Here is a 12,374-nt window from a genome sequence, read left to right as displayed (position 1 = left end):
GCAAATGTTTGGCCACTTACAGTAAAGACCTCAGTGTTCCATTATTCTGCTAACATTGCTAATATTCTGGTAACGTTTTAATATTCTGTAGCATTGTAGTTTATAGAAGGAAATATCTGCTGTACTTTGCAGTGGAGGAAGTTAGCACATGTAAAGTGTTGAGGGGGAAATAAGAGGAAATGGTGGGTTTAAAATGACTTTTAACACGCCTAGGGCTCGTTTGGGATGTAAACTATATAAATGTTTTTAATGGATGATAAAAAGTGAAGTTATGTGGTCACAAGTACACAACTACCTGAGTCAATAACACATCGCGTTACACAGTGCTACACAACAGACCTACAACATCCGGGCTAGTCGGCTCACGCAGGAACGGAATGGCGGCGGAGGTAAGTGGACGAAAACGAGGCTGTAGTCGCCCAGACGACGGGCTAAACCAGGGCCACATACAGCCGCTAGTCACGCAAAACGGTACGGCGTATATGTCGGCGGTGTGACCGGCGAACGAACGCGGAAGGAGTGGAGGGGGGGAAACGTAGCAACGCGGGGGTTAAACATCGGGGAAGTGGAGGTAGAAGGGGGAGGAATGGAGAAGCTCCCCGGCGTTTCGATCCTCTCGCTCGGCGTTAAAGAGCCATTCTTCCCCCTCCTTCTCGCTCGTAGCCTGTCGAAAGGAACTGAACCGAAAACAAAAGAAGGAAAGCTATAAACACGGCGTTGGCCCGAGTGGTTTGGTGAAGTTTTTACACGCGGAAAAAGTTGTCCGCGTAGTCTTTGTCGTCCCTTTTTTTTGTGGGACATTTTGACTTTTTATTTCCTTCTCGCGCGATCCGCCGAGAAGGAAGAGGCGTTCAGCACCAAGTGGCAGGAAAGCGCCCCTGGTCAGGTCACACACTCGCAACAGAAGCAACACAACTTTGTCACGACAACGGGCCGTGTTTAACAAATAACACAAACGAGTGAATGGAGATTCTTCAACTTGTGTGCTACTGTCTATAAAGTTGACTTGGTTTCCTTTTCCCTGTTGCTCCGGAGGCCTAAAACTTTCATGTATGCTCCAAAAGCATGCTACAAGGGGATGCCACCTCCAAACGAAACTAATGAATTTCCATATTGCAGAATGAAACAAAAATATAAGGCGTGAGGTCTTATCAGTTAGTTTTACTGGCACAGATATAACAGGCCTATGTATTAATCGTATGTTAAGTCAAACCATAAGGAGTGTTGAAACACTAAATATACTTATCCCACCCAGACTATGATCCCAAAACACTTAGGCTACTGTAATTTCAAACTCATATTACAACTCCGAAATATTAAATGCTTTATGGTTATGCTAAAACAACAACAATCCCAAATGGCTAACTTTAAGGCATAGGTGGAGGCCTATAGTGCAACAAAAAATGTTTAGTACAAAATACAGTACTAAATAAAAAAATATTTTTTACTGCCAATTTGCCTTACCCATTTTCAGCAGTAAAAAGTTAATATTTCATCTAGAATGAATTTGATAACTTTGTTATTTTTCTTGGATAATTAATAACTCCACTTGCTGTTGTTGACTGAAGATGACGTCACCTGTGCTGAGGAAGAAGGTAACGAGGTATTGATCACCTGTTTTCTGGGTTTGGTCAGCAAACGGAGCCATGATTGGTCATTACCTGCTTCCTCAGCACATGTGATGCCATCTTCAGTTGACAGCAATTAGAAAAAAAAAGTATTTTAAGGTATTAATTGTACATGAAAAATAATGAAGTTACCAAATAAATTCTGGACAAAACAACTTTTTGCGGCTGAAAATGGCTCAATGAGTCAAGTATCCCTTTTATTTAAACCTGAGTACAAAGCAGCAAGAATTTTGAAACTCTGATGAAGCGTTACAGTGAAATGGAACTTTTTCTGTAATGGGAAAATGTCCTTTTTGAGTAATGTTTTTGTGTGATATTGTCTTTAGAAAATCTGGTCAAAAAACACCTTAAAATCAGAGTAAAACGGTATAACTTCATTATTTCTTAAAGTTCTCATGACTTCTTTAATTTCATCTTCTACTCAGGGAACCCTCTTCTCTTATTGGCTGCCAAGTTTCAGTTCAAAATAGCCACCAATTTTTGGGGCAGGCCAAAATCTCGAGACGTTAACGAGTCAAAATGAGCGTCATGTTTCAAACGCTGACACTTCCTCTAGAAATTTGACTTAACTAGCGCAAATGGAAGATTATTGGTGATAAATGTTTTTTTTGTGTGATGTTTTTTTCAATAGAAGATTTAGAGGCATTTGAAGTGCACATTCAATTGTTTATAGAAAATTCCACAAAGATGGCAGCCACTTGTCAAGTTGGTATTCACTTGTTTTACCATGACGTCACGCACCACCATTTTGGAGGTCGACGTATTGTTTTCATCCGGTGCTTATTATGTGTTTTGAGTAAATAATTCTCCTAACTTCACCTGCCAACATGGCAGACAAACAAATACTGAAAAAGCGATTTCCAAACAAAATTTTCCCATAGTTTTGCAAACATTGGGAACTGACTAGCAAAACATAGCTAATGGTATCAACAAGTGTGACTGACTTCTGTTATGCTTTTCCAGATTGGCCATAGAATTTCTGAACGGCAGAATCTGGTGTTTATACAACACATTTGCCACAACGGGTGAAATGACTTTCAATCACTTTATTGAACAAAAAGTCACAAATCAAACACATTATCAACATTCATACATGGGAGCATGGCCACCACTAACACCATGACTGGCTAACTAAAAAACTCACAACTGCCAAAGTAACTTTGATTTGCTGACACGCATGTTTTTCACCAGGCCATTTAAAGCCTTTCACACTCAAAGTCACAGAAAATGCCAACCCCAAGTGAACAATAACAATACTTTCACATCACATGGCTATTTTGTTGTTGAATAATTAGTGCTGTCAAAGTTAAAGCGTTCATTGATTAATTAGTCACAAAAATTATCGCATTAATCATATTAATTTTGACCATAGATTATCCTTTAGCATGACAGCGGATGGCTACGTTTAAGGTAGCACAGGTTGTGTTTGAGCAATACACATAATTTCATGCATTAAAGTAAAGCATTTAATGAATGTTTGCGTATCACATTTAGAATATTTGTTCATGTCAAAATATCAGGGAGAATGAGCGTGTGCAGTGGATCAAAAAATGTTGAAGACATCCTCATAACATTAAATGTCAAAAGAGTTAACACACCGGTGCCCTTCAAATTTGGCGAGGGAAAAAATGTAGATAAAAAAAGCCTTTTTTATTAAGCCGTTAATCGTGATTAATCAAAATTCTAAGATGTGATCAATCTGATTAAAACATTTAATTACTGATTACGCAATTAATCGAATAATGGATTTGAAATGTTTTCAATATTTGTAGCCGTAGTCTAGTGTGACTTCTTTTTTGCATGTGACCACTGTTGTTTCTGTCCATAGGCAGGCCGAGGGCCTGTGGACCTGGCCGCCAAGGTTCCATCCCATTTGAGATCGTGAGGTACGGCGATGAAGACGCTGGGCCGGAGAAAAAAGCATATCCGGAGTTGAAGGAGAGACTCTCCTCTTCCCCAAAATATGGCGGCCCAACCCCAGACTGTACGCTCAAGTTGTGTTACGTGGCTCCTCTTCGGCTGAATAAATCTCATTCTGTATTTTTTTTTCTTCCCATTATTCCTGTTTATTGTCATACTTTGTAGCCCAATGAGCTGCCCTTGGAGGAGCTGCTGGCTCTGTATGGCTACGCAGTGCCTGATCCAGTCAAGCAGAGCTGTCACGTCTCCGCCACTCTGCCAGACATGACTCTGGCCAAGGTGACAGCCCGCCTCAAGCCAACACAACTACAAATAAATAAATAAATAAATAAACACACGCGCGCACACACTGCTGTTGACATTGCAGCTCCAATGTTTCCTGTCGTCTCCAGAATCAGATCACCGAGGACATCTTTGCTACAGCAGAAGGAGTGGAGTCAGCTGATGATCTCACCCCCTCAGTCACCTCCAGCACATCAGATCTGCTCCAACATCTGCCTCGTGAGTTCACCAGCACGGTGCCCTTTGCCTGATGTTGTGGCCGGTGACTGCAAACGGCAGTCAAAAGTGATACCATACTGATGTAGACAGATCTTCTGAAGTTTTTTTTTTCTCCCCCCCCCCTCTCAGCTGGAAACAAAGACACATCCGTCTGCTCATCTGACGAGGAGTCCGACGATATCTCCCTTCCCTCCAATGAAGAACACAAGGTCAGTCACCAGATGATGACATCACTCATTTTTAGCATTATTCGAGTAGCCTGACACCAATTTCTTTGTCATGCCTCGCCAGGAGATCATGGTTGGCTCCATGTACCAGGCAATAATCCCTCATCTCGGTCCCTATACCTACCACGAACAAGGTACGAAACCTCTTACTTTTGCCATGCTCCCGACTCCATATTTCTACATCTCTGGCGTCCCTGTGTCCAGCATACAACAGCGAGGACCAACTGTTGTGGAGACCAGGTGCTCTGCCGCTGCTGGAAGTGGAGCACTTCTTGTTGAATGTACAGAAGCCACGTGGCCAAGAAGGGGCAGTCTGCAAGCAAACGTGTACCGACATTGTACGAGACAATGAGCAGGTACTGCATAGTACACCTCATGTTCACATCTGTCTGTCCATTCATACAGACGCATAATGTAAACATGTTTGTACAGTTTTTTTTTCTAGAAGCACAGTGGCCCGTAACTTCAAATTTTAGGGTTCACAAGCAGAAAATGTAGGTTTGAACTATAGAAATTGACTTGCATCATTTTCACATATCTGTTTATTTAAAACCTGAGACTTGCCTCTTTTTACACATTAGCCAATCACGGTGATCATTCACAACCACGCCCCCGTTCTCACACACATTGGCCCTCCTTCTTTTTCTTTGAGGTCTCCTTTCTTCTTTGTTTGCAGTTAATGTCGAAAAGTTGTCATTATTATTTTCATTATTATTCAAAATGAGGAAAGCTTACCGCCACAATGACCTACACAACTACTCTACGTACAGTAAGCATCTTGATCAGACAGTTTTTTTTTTTTGTCTATGCTACCAGGCGCTGTATGAACTGCTGAAATGTAACTTCAATGCGGAGGAGGCACTGCGACGACTACACTTTAATGTGAAAGTTTTCACTGGTAAGACTTGCGTTTTGATAGTTGAAGTCAAGTGCAATACTAATTTGAAGAAAACAGAGAAAAATAAATACCAGTGAATTTTATGATAATGATTTTTTTTTTCTTAATTGCATTTTGCTGGTGCTCATCCCCTTTGTTTAGAAGATCTGTGTGGCTGGAGTGAGGAGGAGTGTAGGAATTTTGAGCACGGCTACAAAGTTTACGGGAAAAACTTCCACCTCATTCAGGCTAATAAGGTAAGTGCTTCAAAGACAAGAGATGTTTATTCCTGACTTGCGAGGTCACTTTTTTTTTTAACATTCACACACACAATTACATTTAATCCATTTACATATATGTATACTGTCAACATTTGTTTGTCCTTCCACCGAAGCACGTAATGGAAAAGTCTCTGTACTCTCACTTAGAATCACATTACGGTCAGATTGAGAGCAGAACATTTCACTGGCATTTAGACCTTTGGTATCAAACAACCGACCACGAAAAAGAAAATCTCATCCTGAGTAAGCGTAACAAAACAGGCTTCCTTCTCTGCAGGTAAGGACCCGCTCTGTGGGTGAGTGTGTGGAGTACTACTACATGTGGAAGAAGTCTGAGCGGCACGACTACTTCACTCAACAAGCCACCAGGATCACTCGAAAGAAGTACACCTTGCAGCTAGGGAACATGTGAGTGTGTGACTAAACTAACTAATCCTCATACAAAGTACCTTCACCCTTATCTGAACTCTGGGATTCAATTCTGGATGAGATGTTCTTAACGTGTGTTTTATGTGCTATAGGGAAGAGAGAGACCAGGACGGGTCGGCTGGCGAGCTGGACGGAGGCAATAATTCCGCCGCTTTACTGTCTTGCAGTAGCTCCGCCGTCTCCGAAAAACTGGCGCCTCCTTTACCTCAGCAGTCCAGCCTGGATCTGGTCAAACAAGGTAAAACTCTGAAAAAGAACCAACAGAATTTTGGAAGTAAGCTCAAATCGTCTAAATTAAATTCTATATAAAAAGTATAGTAGTGCTGGAAAGCGTACGTACCGGTAGGTCAACCTATGGGCACGACTGTAAATGTACAAAAGCGAAACGTCGCTTAATGACACCAAAAATGCTATGAATCGTCACCAAAATTCACATGCACATCTCTACTCATGTCACCTTCAACCTCTAAATATATCAAAACAATTGCCACAGTATTTTATTTTTTTTAGTACGCCTAGGGTATGTAAACTTTCAAGCACCACTGTATATAAGTCATCAAAATTATGTCTAAATAGTATATAAATAAAAATATTTTCACTTTTTAAATTGAACAACTAGAATAAATAGTTTTCTATCATATTGTAATGTGGTATGTTTACCACTACTGGCACGGTGGCTCCCTCTAGTGGTTTGGAAAAGACTCACTGAAATAAATGTTCTAACTGCATAACATTTAAGTGGATTCAATTTCTCATCTATATTTTTTGGGGACAGTCCAGTACAGTAAAATTGTTTGGTATAGTTCAGTTGTGTTTAACTTGTAAGTACAATACATTTGCGTTTAGTCTTTTAGAGCAGTTCATTTTCAAACATTGATTCAAATTGAAATAATTTTGCCATATTGAAGGGCAATATGAATGTTGAAACTGCATAATGTTAACGTGGCTTCCAACACTGTTTAGCAATAAAACCTCTGCCTCTTTTTTTGAAAAATGCTTAAGTTTACAATGTTACTACATTTTCGTATTGGTCATAATGGTGGCACTTGGACAGTGAAGTCTTTTTTGAAGTGTGGTATAAACAGTTTGAGAGCCACTGTTCTAATGTATTAAGATGCACTTGTGTTTCTTCTGAGGATCATGGAAAGGTAGAGTGCACTCTGGTCTATTTTGTAATCATTGAAAGTAGCAATCAAACTACAGTATGTGGTTTCAGAAAGGGAAAAAAAATATCCGAAATGTATTGTTTCCACTCACTTTGTACAGTATGTAAACCGTTTACATACCATGTCCAATACATTGCATCGCATTGCTATGCATCACACTGTTTTTTTAAATTCATATGTCATTCTATTTTTTACGTCAAGAATATGCTGTCTTCCATTCCGAATCATTTATGCATTTTTTTCCCCTTCATTCTTTTTTTTGTGTCTGTCTGCGTGTGCGCGCACACACATGCATGGCTCACCCCTTTTTGACAATGGCGCTCCAGAGGAGGAGGGCCGCCCTCGGCGCAGACGGACCCCCCGCTTTCTCTTAAAGCCGTGACCTTGGTGCGGTCTGGCCTACAGAAAGCAGGCTGCAGCCTGCAGGTAAAGAACGGGGGGCGGGGGGCGGGGGGGTGTTATCTTGTCGACCTTGTCGCTACAGTAGACACATGTTCGTTCTATTCTTCTTTCCCTTTATTTTCATTCAATGTGGCATCAACTCCTTTATTGTACAGGTGCATCTGAATAAATTTCAATGGATTGTGGAAAATGAAAACTGTATTGGAAAATGGCACATTTGAGCAGTTCAATTCAAAAGGTGATACTCGCATATTATACAGATTCACTAGAGTGAAATATGTCATGATTTTGTTTAGTTTTTAAATATTATTTTCACAATTAGATCTTAGAGCTCCCAGCTAACACGAACCCAAGTTCACCATACCAATAAGTTTGATTGTTTTCTTTGTAAATATTCAAACAATCAAAAAGTTTCAAAAGAAAATGGATAATAGTCCGCCTACTAAATAGCATTTTTGTACGCGTATAATAAATCTGCATGATAAGAGTTTAGCTTTTTGTTGTGAACTACAGAAATAAAATACATTTTAGACCATGTGGTACCATATAAATATTCACATTCATTGTGATGCACCTGTATGTTTTACAACCACTAATGTTGTTGCCATTTCTTCACTCCACTTGTCTTGCAGATTTATTTATTTTTTATTTCACTTAGCAACATGAAATTTGTTAGTTCTGAGTAGACACCAAAAAAAGAACCTTATGCCTGAAAAGACAAGGTTGGTCTGCCATTTTGTTTTTCGCTTCCAAGGGGTCCTGTAAAGATTTTAAGTTCAGTGAATTGGATTGAGAATATTAATAATAACATGTTGTATGTGGACCAAAGATACATCAAATATATGAACAAATAGAAAATTCACATTTACATACAGTGTGCATTGACTGTTTTGATTCATTTCTTTGCTGTGAACGTGCATATATTCTTAAAGTTTGTCTCTGTGGATAAAGGTTCATATAAAAGTCTATAATGCAACATGTCTACCTTCCAGAGTCATAATAACCCCTTTTGTGTTCGTAATCCTCCATAAACCAGGATGTAGACTAACTAACTAACTAAAAAAAAAAAATCCCATTTATACTAATAGTTTGACTGGTTATATAAAGTAATTCAGACTTTGTTCAATCGTCCAATCTAATGTTGGTTTGGTGATGCTGATTTATGCACAGAAGTGTACAAAATCAGATTATGTTGCCACGGTAACGCCATCATAGAACAAGGACCGCCTGTATGCCTTGGGATGATGCATTTATTTGTGTTTTTGACTGTTTGTCCTGTTCAATAAGTGTCTCAAAGTCCATCTGCGTTTGTCACTCTCATTTCCTTCCCCCCCACTTCACTCACATTTTGCCGTTTCTCCTCCTATGGCATGTCCAGATGGAGAACTGCTGACGTGCGGCGACGGCTGTCCTCAGAACCTGTTTGCCCGTCCCTTCCCTCTGCCTGCCTTGTCAGATCAGGGGGGTCGCTTCTCGGGCTGCGGCGCAGGTCCGGCCCAGCTCCAAGACCATCAGCGTCCGCCGGGCTTCTTCCAGTTCCACATGCGCGACGGTCCTTTTATCCCCGAGGACTGTGGCGCAGCAGGTGATGTGACTGACTCCCCCGTCGCCTGCGATTGGGACTTCACCTGCTGCGTGCCTCCTCTCCCCCACCTAATGACTTCCTGTCCCGCTTCTCTGCATTTATCCCCCTGCTGCGCTGCTCTCCCTTCCAGTGAAAGCACTTGGGAAAATCCTATTTGAATAGAGATGCGTTTTTTTTTTGACTGATAAAAGCAAGCAGAACAAACTAAAAAAGTACACTTCCAGAAGACTCTCATGGCTACCTTTGAAGCCGTAAGAGTTCAGCACTGCTTGTTGCTGCTCGAAGTCCATTCACACAAAGATCACTTTATTTCAACACAAACGTCCTCTTGCCGCTCTCTTCATCCACTCTCCATTTTTTTCCCGTTCTGTTTGCTCCCGCTTTCCTTCTATGTCTTTATGTCGACAACAGGTAGATTTCTATTTTTGGAGATTATCATCAGATCATCGTCCACAACAGGGTTTGTTTTTACAACACGGACTCATACAATAGTGCCAGCTGCTTGCAACATGCCCACTGAGTATGTGGAGGAAATGTTGGGAGAGAAAAAAAAAAGTCACAAGGGAGCATTCAGAGGGCCACCAAGTTGGGGGTGTGTGATGGAGACATTTTTTCCAACATAAACATTTTTTTTTTTTTTATCATCAATTTATGAGCACACATAATTGTGGATAGTAAAAGTATTAACTGGATTAGCACAGTTTATATCTTGGGTTATAAACAGTTGTAGCCCGGCAAATATAACCTGAAAAATGAACTGTACAGATCCAGATTACATGTTGTACTTTCACAGACTATAATCAGGTTTAAACTAGACTAGCCCAGGTTATAGGTAAGTATAATGAATTTAACTGGCCCAGTCTATGACCTACTGGTATGTTAAAATTGATTATCTGTAATTCAGGGTCTAAATATTGCTGGCCCAGATCAGGGGCCACCAACCTTTTTCAAGATTGCGACTACTTCTTGGCTACCAGTTTGATACACACTTCTGAAATAACAAATTTGCTTAAATAATGTTTAATCACGTGTTACTATTATGTTTACTCAATCGCAAAAACAATTTCTGTCTCAAAACGGGGGGATTACCTGAGTGATCGATGGACTACTCAATAAGATAAGATTTATTAGTGACAACCCTATTTATTATTAATAATTAATGACATGTATTTATGTGAAGACGCTGATCATGTTAATGATTTTTCACAGTTAGGAAACATAAATACCAATATGCAACACTTTGTTTCTATTAGATCTCTTCAATTGCTCACATTTTCAAATGATCACTTATACAACATTCCTAGAAAATCACAATGCACTGGTGAGCTATTTTTGGAACAGGCCCACGGATTACTCATGTATATAATTTTAACTGGCCCGGACTATTGTGAAGGTTAAACTGGACAATCCCAGCGCATGCTTTCGGGATTAATCTAGTTCAGAATATAACCCAGGGTTAAAATTGACTGTACAAGTAAATGCCCTGGATTCAACTGGATTATCGCAGAATATAACCCAGGATATCCTAGAATGTATGCTGGTCATAACCCAGATTATAGTGACATCATAAATTTGACTGGCATCATAGAGGATAGATTGAGGACGTTCATTGTAATTAAATTGGGGACCCCCGCTCCCCCCCCCCCCACCCCCATCCCCTTCACTTTTGGACATTTGACGATTTATTATGCTTCGCAGAACAATCGGGACATTGATTTCAGTGATTGTTCTTGCTTTATCCGACCCTCAATTCATGTTGTATTGTAACGCCATTCTGGATCTAAAAAAGCCAAGCAAACGTTTCATGGAGTGGAAGAACTTTGTGGTTGTTAACATGACCACCTGTCATCTTCTGTCTCTTCTTATATTTATTTGTACTTCTTAACTATGTGTGCATGTCTGAGCTTCCAGCGAAGCGATCCAGATGGATGTTTGCGTTTACACAAAAGGAGAGGACGGACAAGACCTGATGTGAGCAGGACTGTTTCTTTGACTTTCACATTTGGTTTTGCAATATGTGTATTGTACTGCTCCGGTCGTTTGTTAATAATTATTATATTTTGTTTAAAAAAAAAAGTGTTGATAATAATAATAATAATAAATGACTAAGCTACACAATTGTGAAATATCGTCAAAAAAATTGGGGGGGGGGGGGGGTCAAGTAAGAAGCCGAATAGCAATAGAATGGAGGACATATAGTATATTATTTTAATTGGAAAGGGTTTGCCAATAGCATTTCCACATTTTTGGCAAGCGATGCAGAAGGCAGTGATGCTTAAGAAATTATGTGTCAATCAAATGTATTCATTGCAGGTGAGTCGTATCGGTGTGTGTTTGAGGCAGGCAAACCTGTGAGGAAAAAAAAAATCAGTGTAACCAGGTAATTTGTCAATCAAATGGATCAATTAGAGCAATTTTGCAAGTGGATGTGCATGAGGCAGGCAAGTTGTGCAGAAATAGTTGTCTACCCATTTAATGTTGTGTCAATCAAATGGATTTTCCGAGCATCTTTATGAGACTAAAGAAAAATATCTTAGCTGTTGTTACTGAAAAATCCCAGAAGGGGGCAGGAAAAACACATTTGAAATGCATTTCTACACTGAAATTAAATCTGACACTCTTCAATGTAATGTTTCACTCGACCAACATAATGTGTTCATCTACTTCATGTATTTCACTTTAGTCTTGACAGAAGTGCAATTAAAATGAGTGTTTGGACGCTCAGGCTTGCTGAACTAAGCAAACTGCAAGCAAATGTAGTTTTGCTGTCCAAAACATGTTCCAATAGCTGCAAGCAGAGTGGCAACAAGCACACATGATAAATACCTACAAGACTTTTGAGAATGGGCCAACCAATGGACCTAAACTAGGTTATTATTAGACTGTGCACGAGGTCAAAATGTACAGAAAAGTATGTAGAACAGCACTGCTTTTTTTGTAATTAATTTGACTTGATATTCATTGAAAACACAGTTATTTTCTAACTTAACTTAACTGTGTGCGCGTGCGTTTGTCAATGTATTTATGTCATTTAATAAATATATACATTTAAAATGTGCCACAGTGCAGCTTAATACAAAATTTAATTAATTTCTGTACAGGTAACCTGGCGTCATCTGAGGACCCCCCCCCCCCCCGCCCCCCCTTGTGGGTGAAATTTGTAAAATAATAATCGCAATTATTAATTTTTAATTTATTTATCAGCTTGTCCATTTTATATCTATTTCTTGCTTGTTTGTAATTATTATTATTTTTTTTTTTTGTAATTATTTGTTTGTGGGGGGTTAATTTGCCCCCTCCTTCCATTTTTCCTCCTTGAGTCTCGAGGAAGACAGGAAACAGGAAAATGGGAGGGAGA

At 39.8% G+C, this 12,374-nt stretch overlaps 1 protein-coding gene across 4 annotated transcripts; it reads left to right on the top strand.

Moving 5' to 3' along the window:
* Positions 1-283: 283 nt before the first annotated feature.
* Positions 284-10,254, top strand: mier2 (mesoderm induction early response 1, family member 2). 4 transcript variants are annotated; one of them, XM_086088187.1, is made up of 13 exons: positions 284-389; positions 3,457-3,612; positions 3,714-3,827; positions 3,941-4,049; positions 4,179-4,258; positions 4,341-4,410; positions 4,481-4,632; positions 5,093-5,174; positions 5,319-5,410; positions 5,712-5,842; positions 5,956-6,101; positions 7,356-7,455; positions 8,810-8,955. In XM_086088187.1, exons 2-12 carry the CDS (start codon positions 3,592-3,594, stop codon positions 7,409-7,411), a joined length of 1,053 nt encoding a protein of 350 aa, XP_085944313.1. In that variant the 5' UTR covers positions 284-389; positions 3,457-3,591; the 3' UTR covers positions 7,412-7,455; positions 8,810-8,955. The 4 variants fall into 4 exon arrangements, with proteins under 4 accessions (XP_085944313.1, XP_085944315.1, XP_085944312.1 ...); XM_086088186.1 differs by having other exon boundaries at positions 285-389; positions 5,316-5,410; XM_086088189.1 differs by lacking the exon at positions 7,356-7,455 and having other exon boundaries at positions 5,316-5,410; positions 8,810-10,254.
* Positions 10,255-12,374: the final 2,120 nt, after the last annotated feature.

This window comes from Leptonotus elevatus, chromosome 11, assembly GCF_054856555.1.
Source record: "Leptonotus elevatus isolate MCC_2025b chromosome 11, RoL_Lele_1.0, whole genome shotgun sequence".
Lineage (NCBI taxonomy): Eukaryota > Metazoa > Chordata > Actinopteri > Syngnathiformes > Syngnathidae > Leptonotus > Leptonotus elevatus.
Note: the sequence above shows the minus strand (reverse complement) of the source record. Positions and strands in the feature narration are given on the sequence as shown.

Excerpts from the sequence above, each read along its gene's own strand:
- mier2 (XM_086088189.1), top strand. The coding sequence starts at position 3,592 with ATGGCGGCCCAACCCCAGACT. Across the intron at positions 3,828-3,940 it reads CAGACATGACTCTGGCCAAG|AATCAGATCACCGAGGACAT; the intron begins GTGACAGCCCGC and ends TGTCGTCTCCAG. Across the intron at positions 4,633-5,092 it reads TTGTACGAGACAATGAGCAG|GCGCTGTATGAACTGCTGAA; the intron begins GTACTGCATAGT and ends CTATGCTACCAG.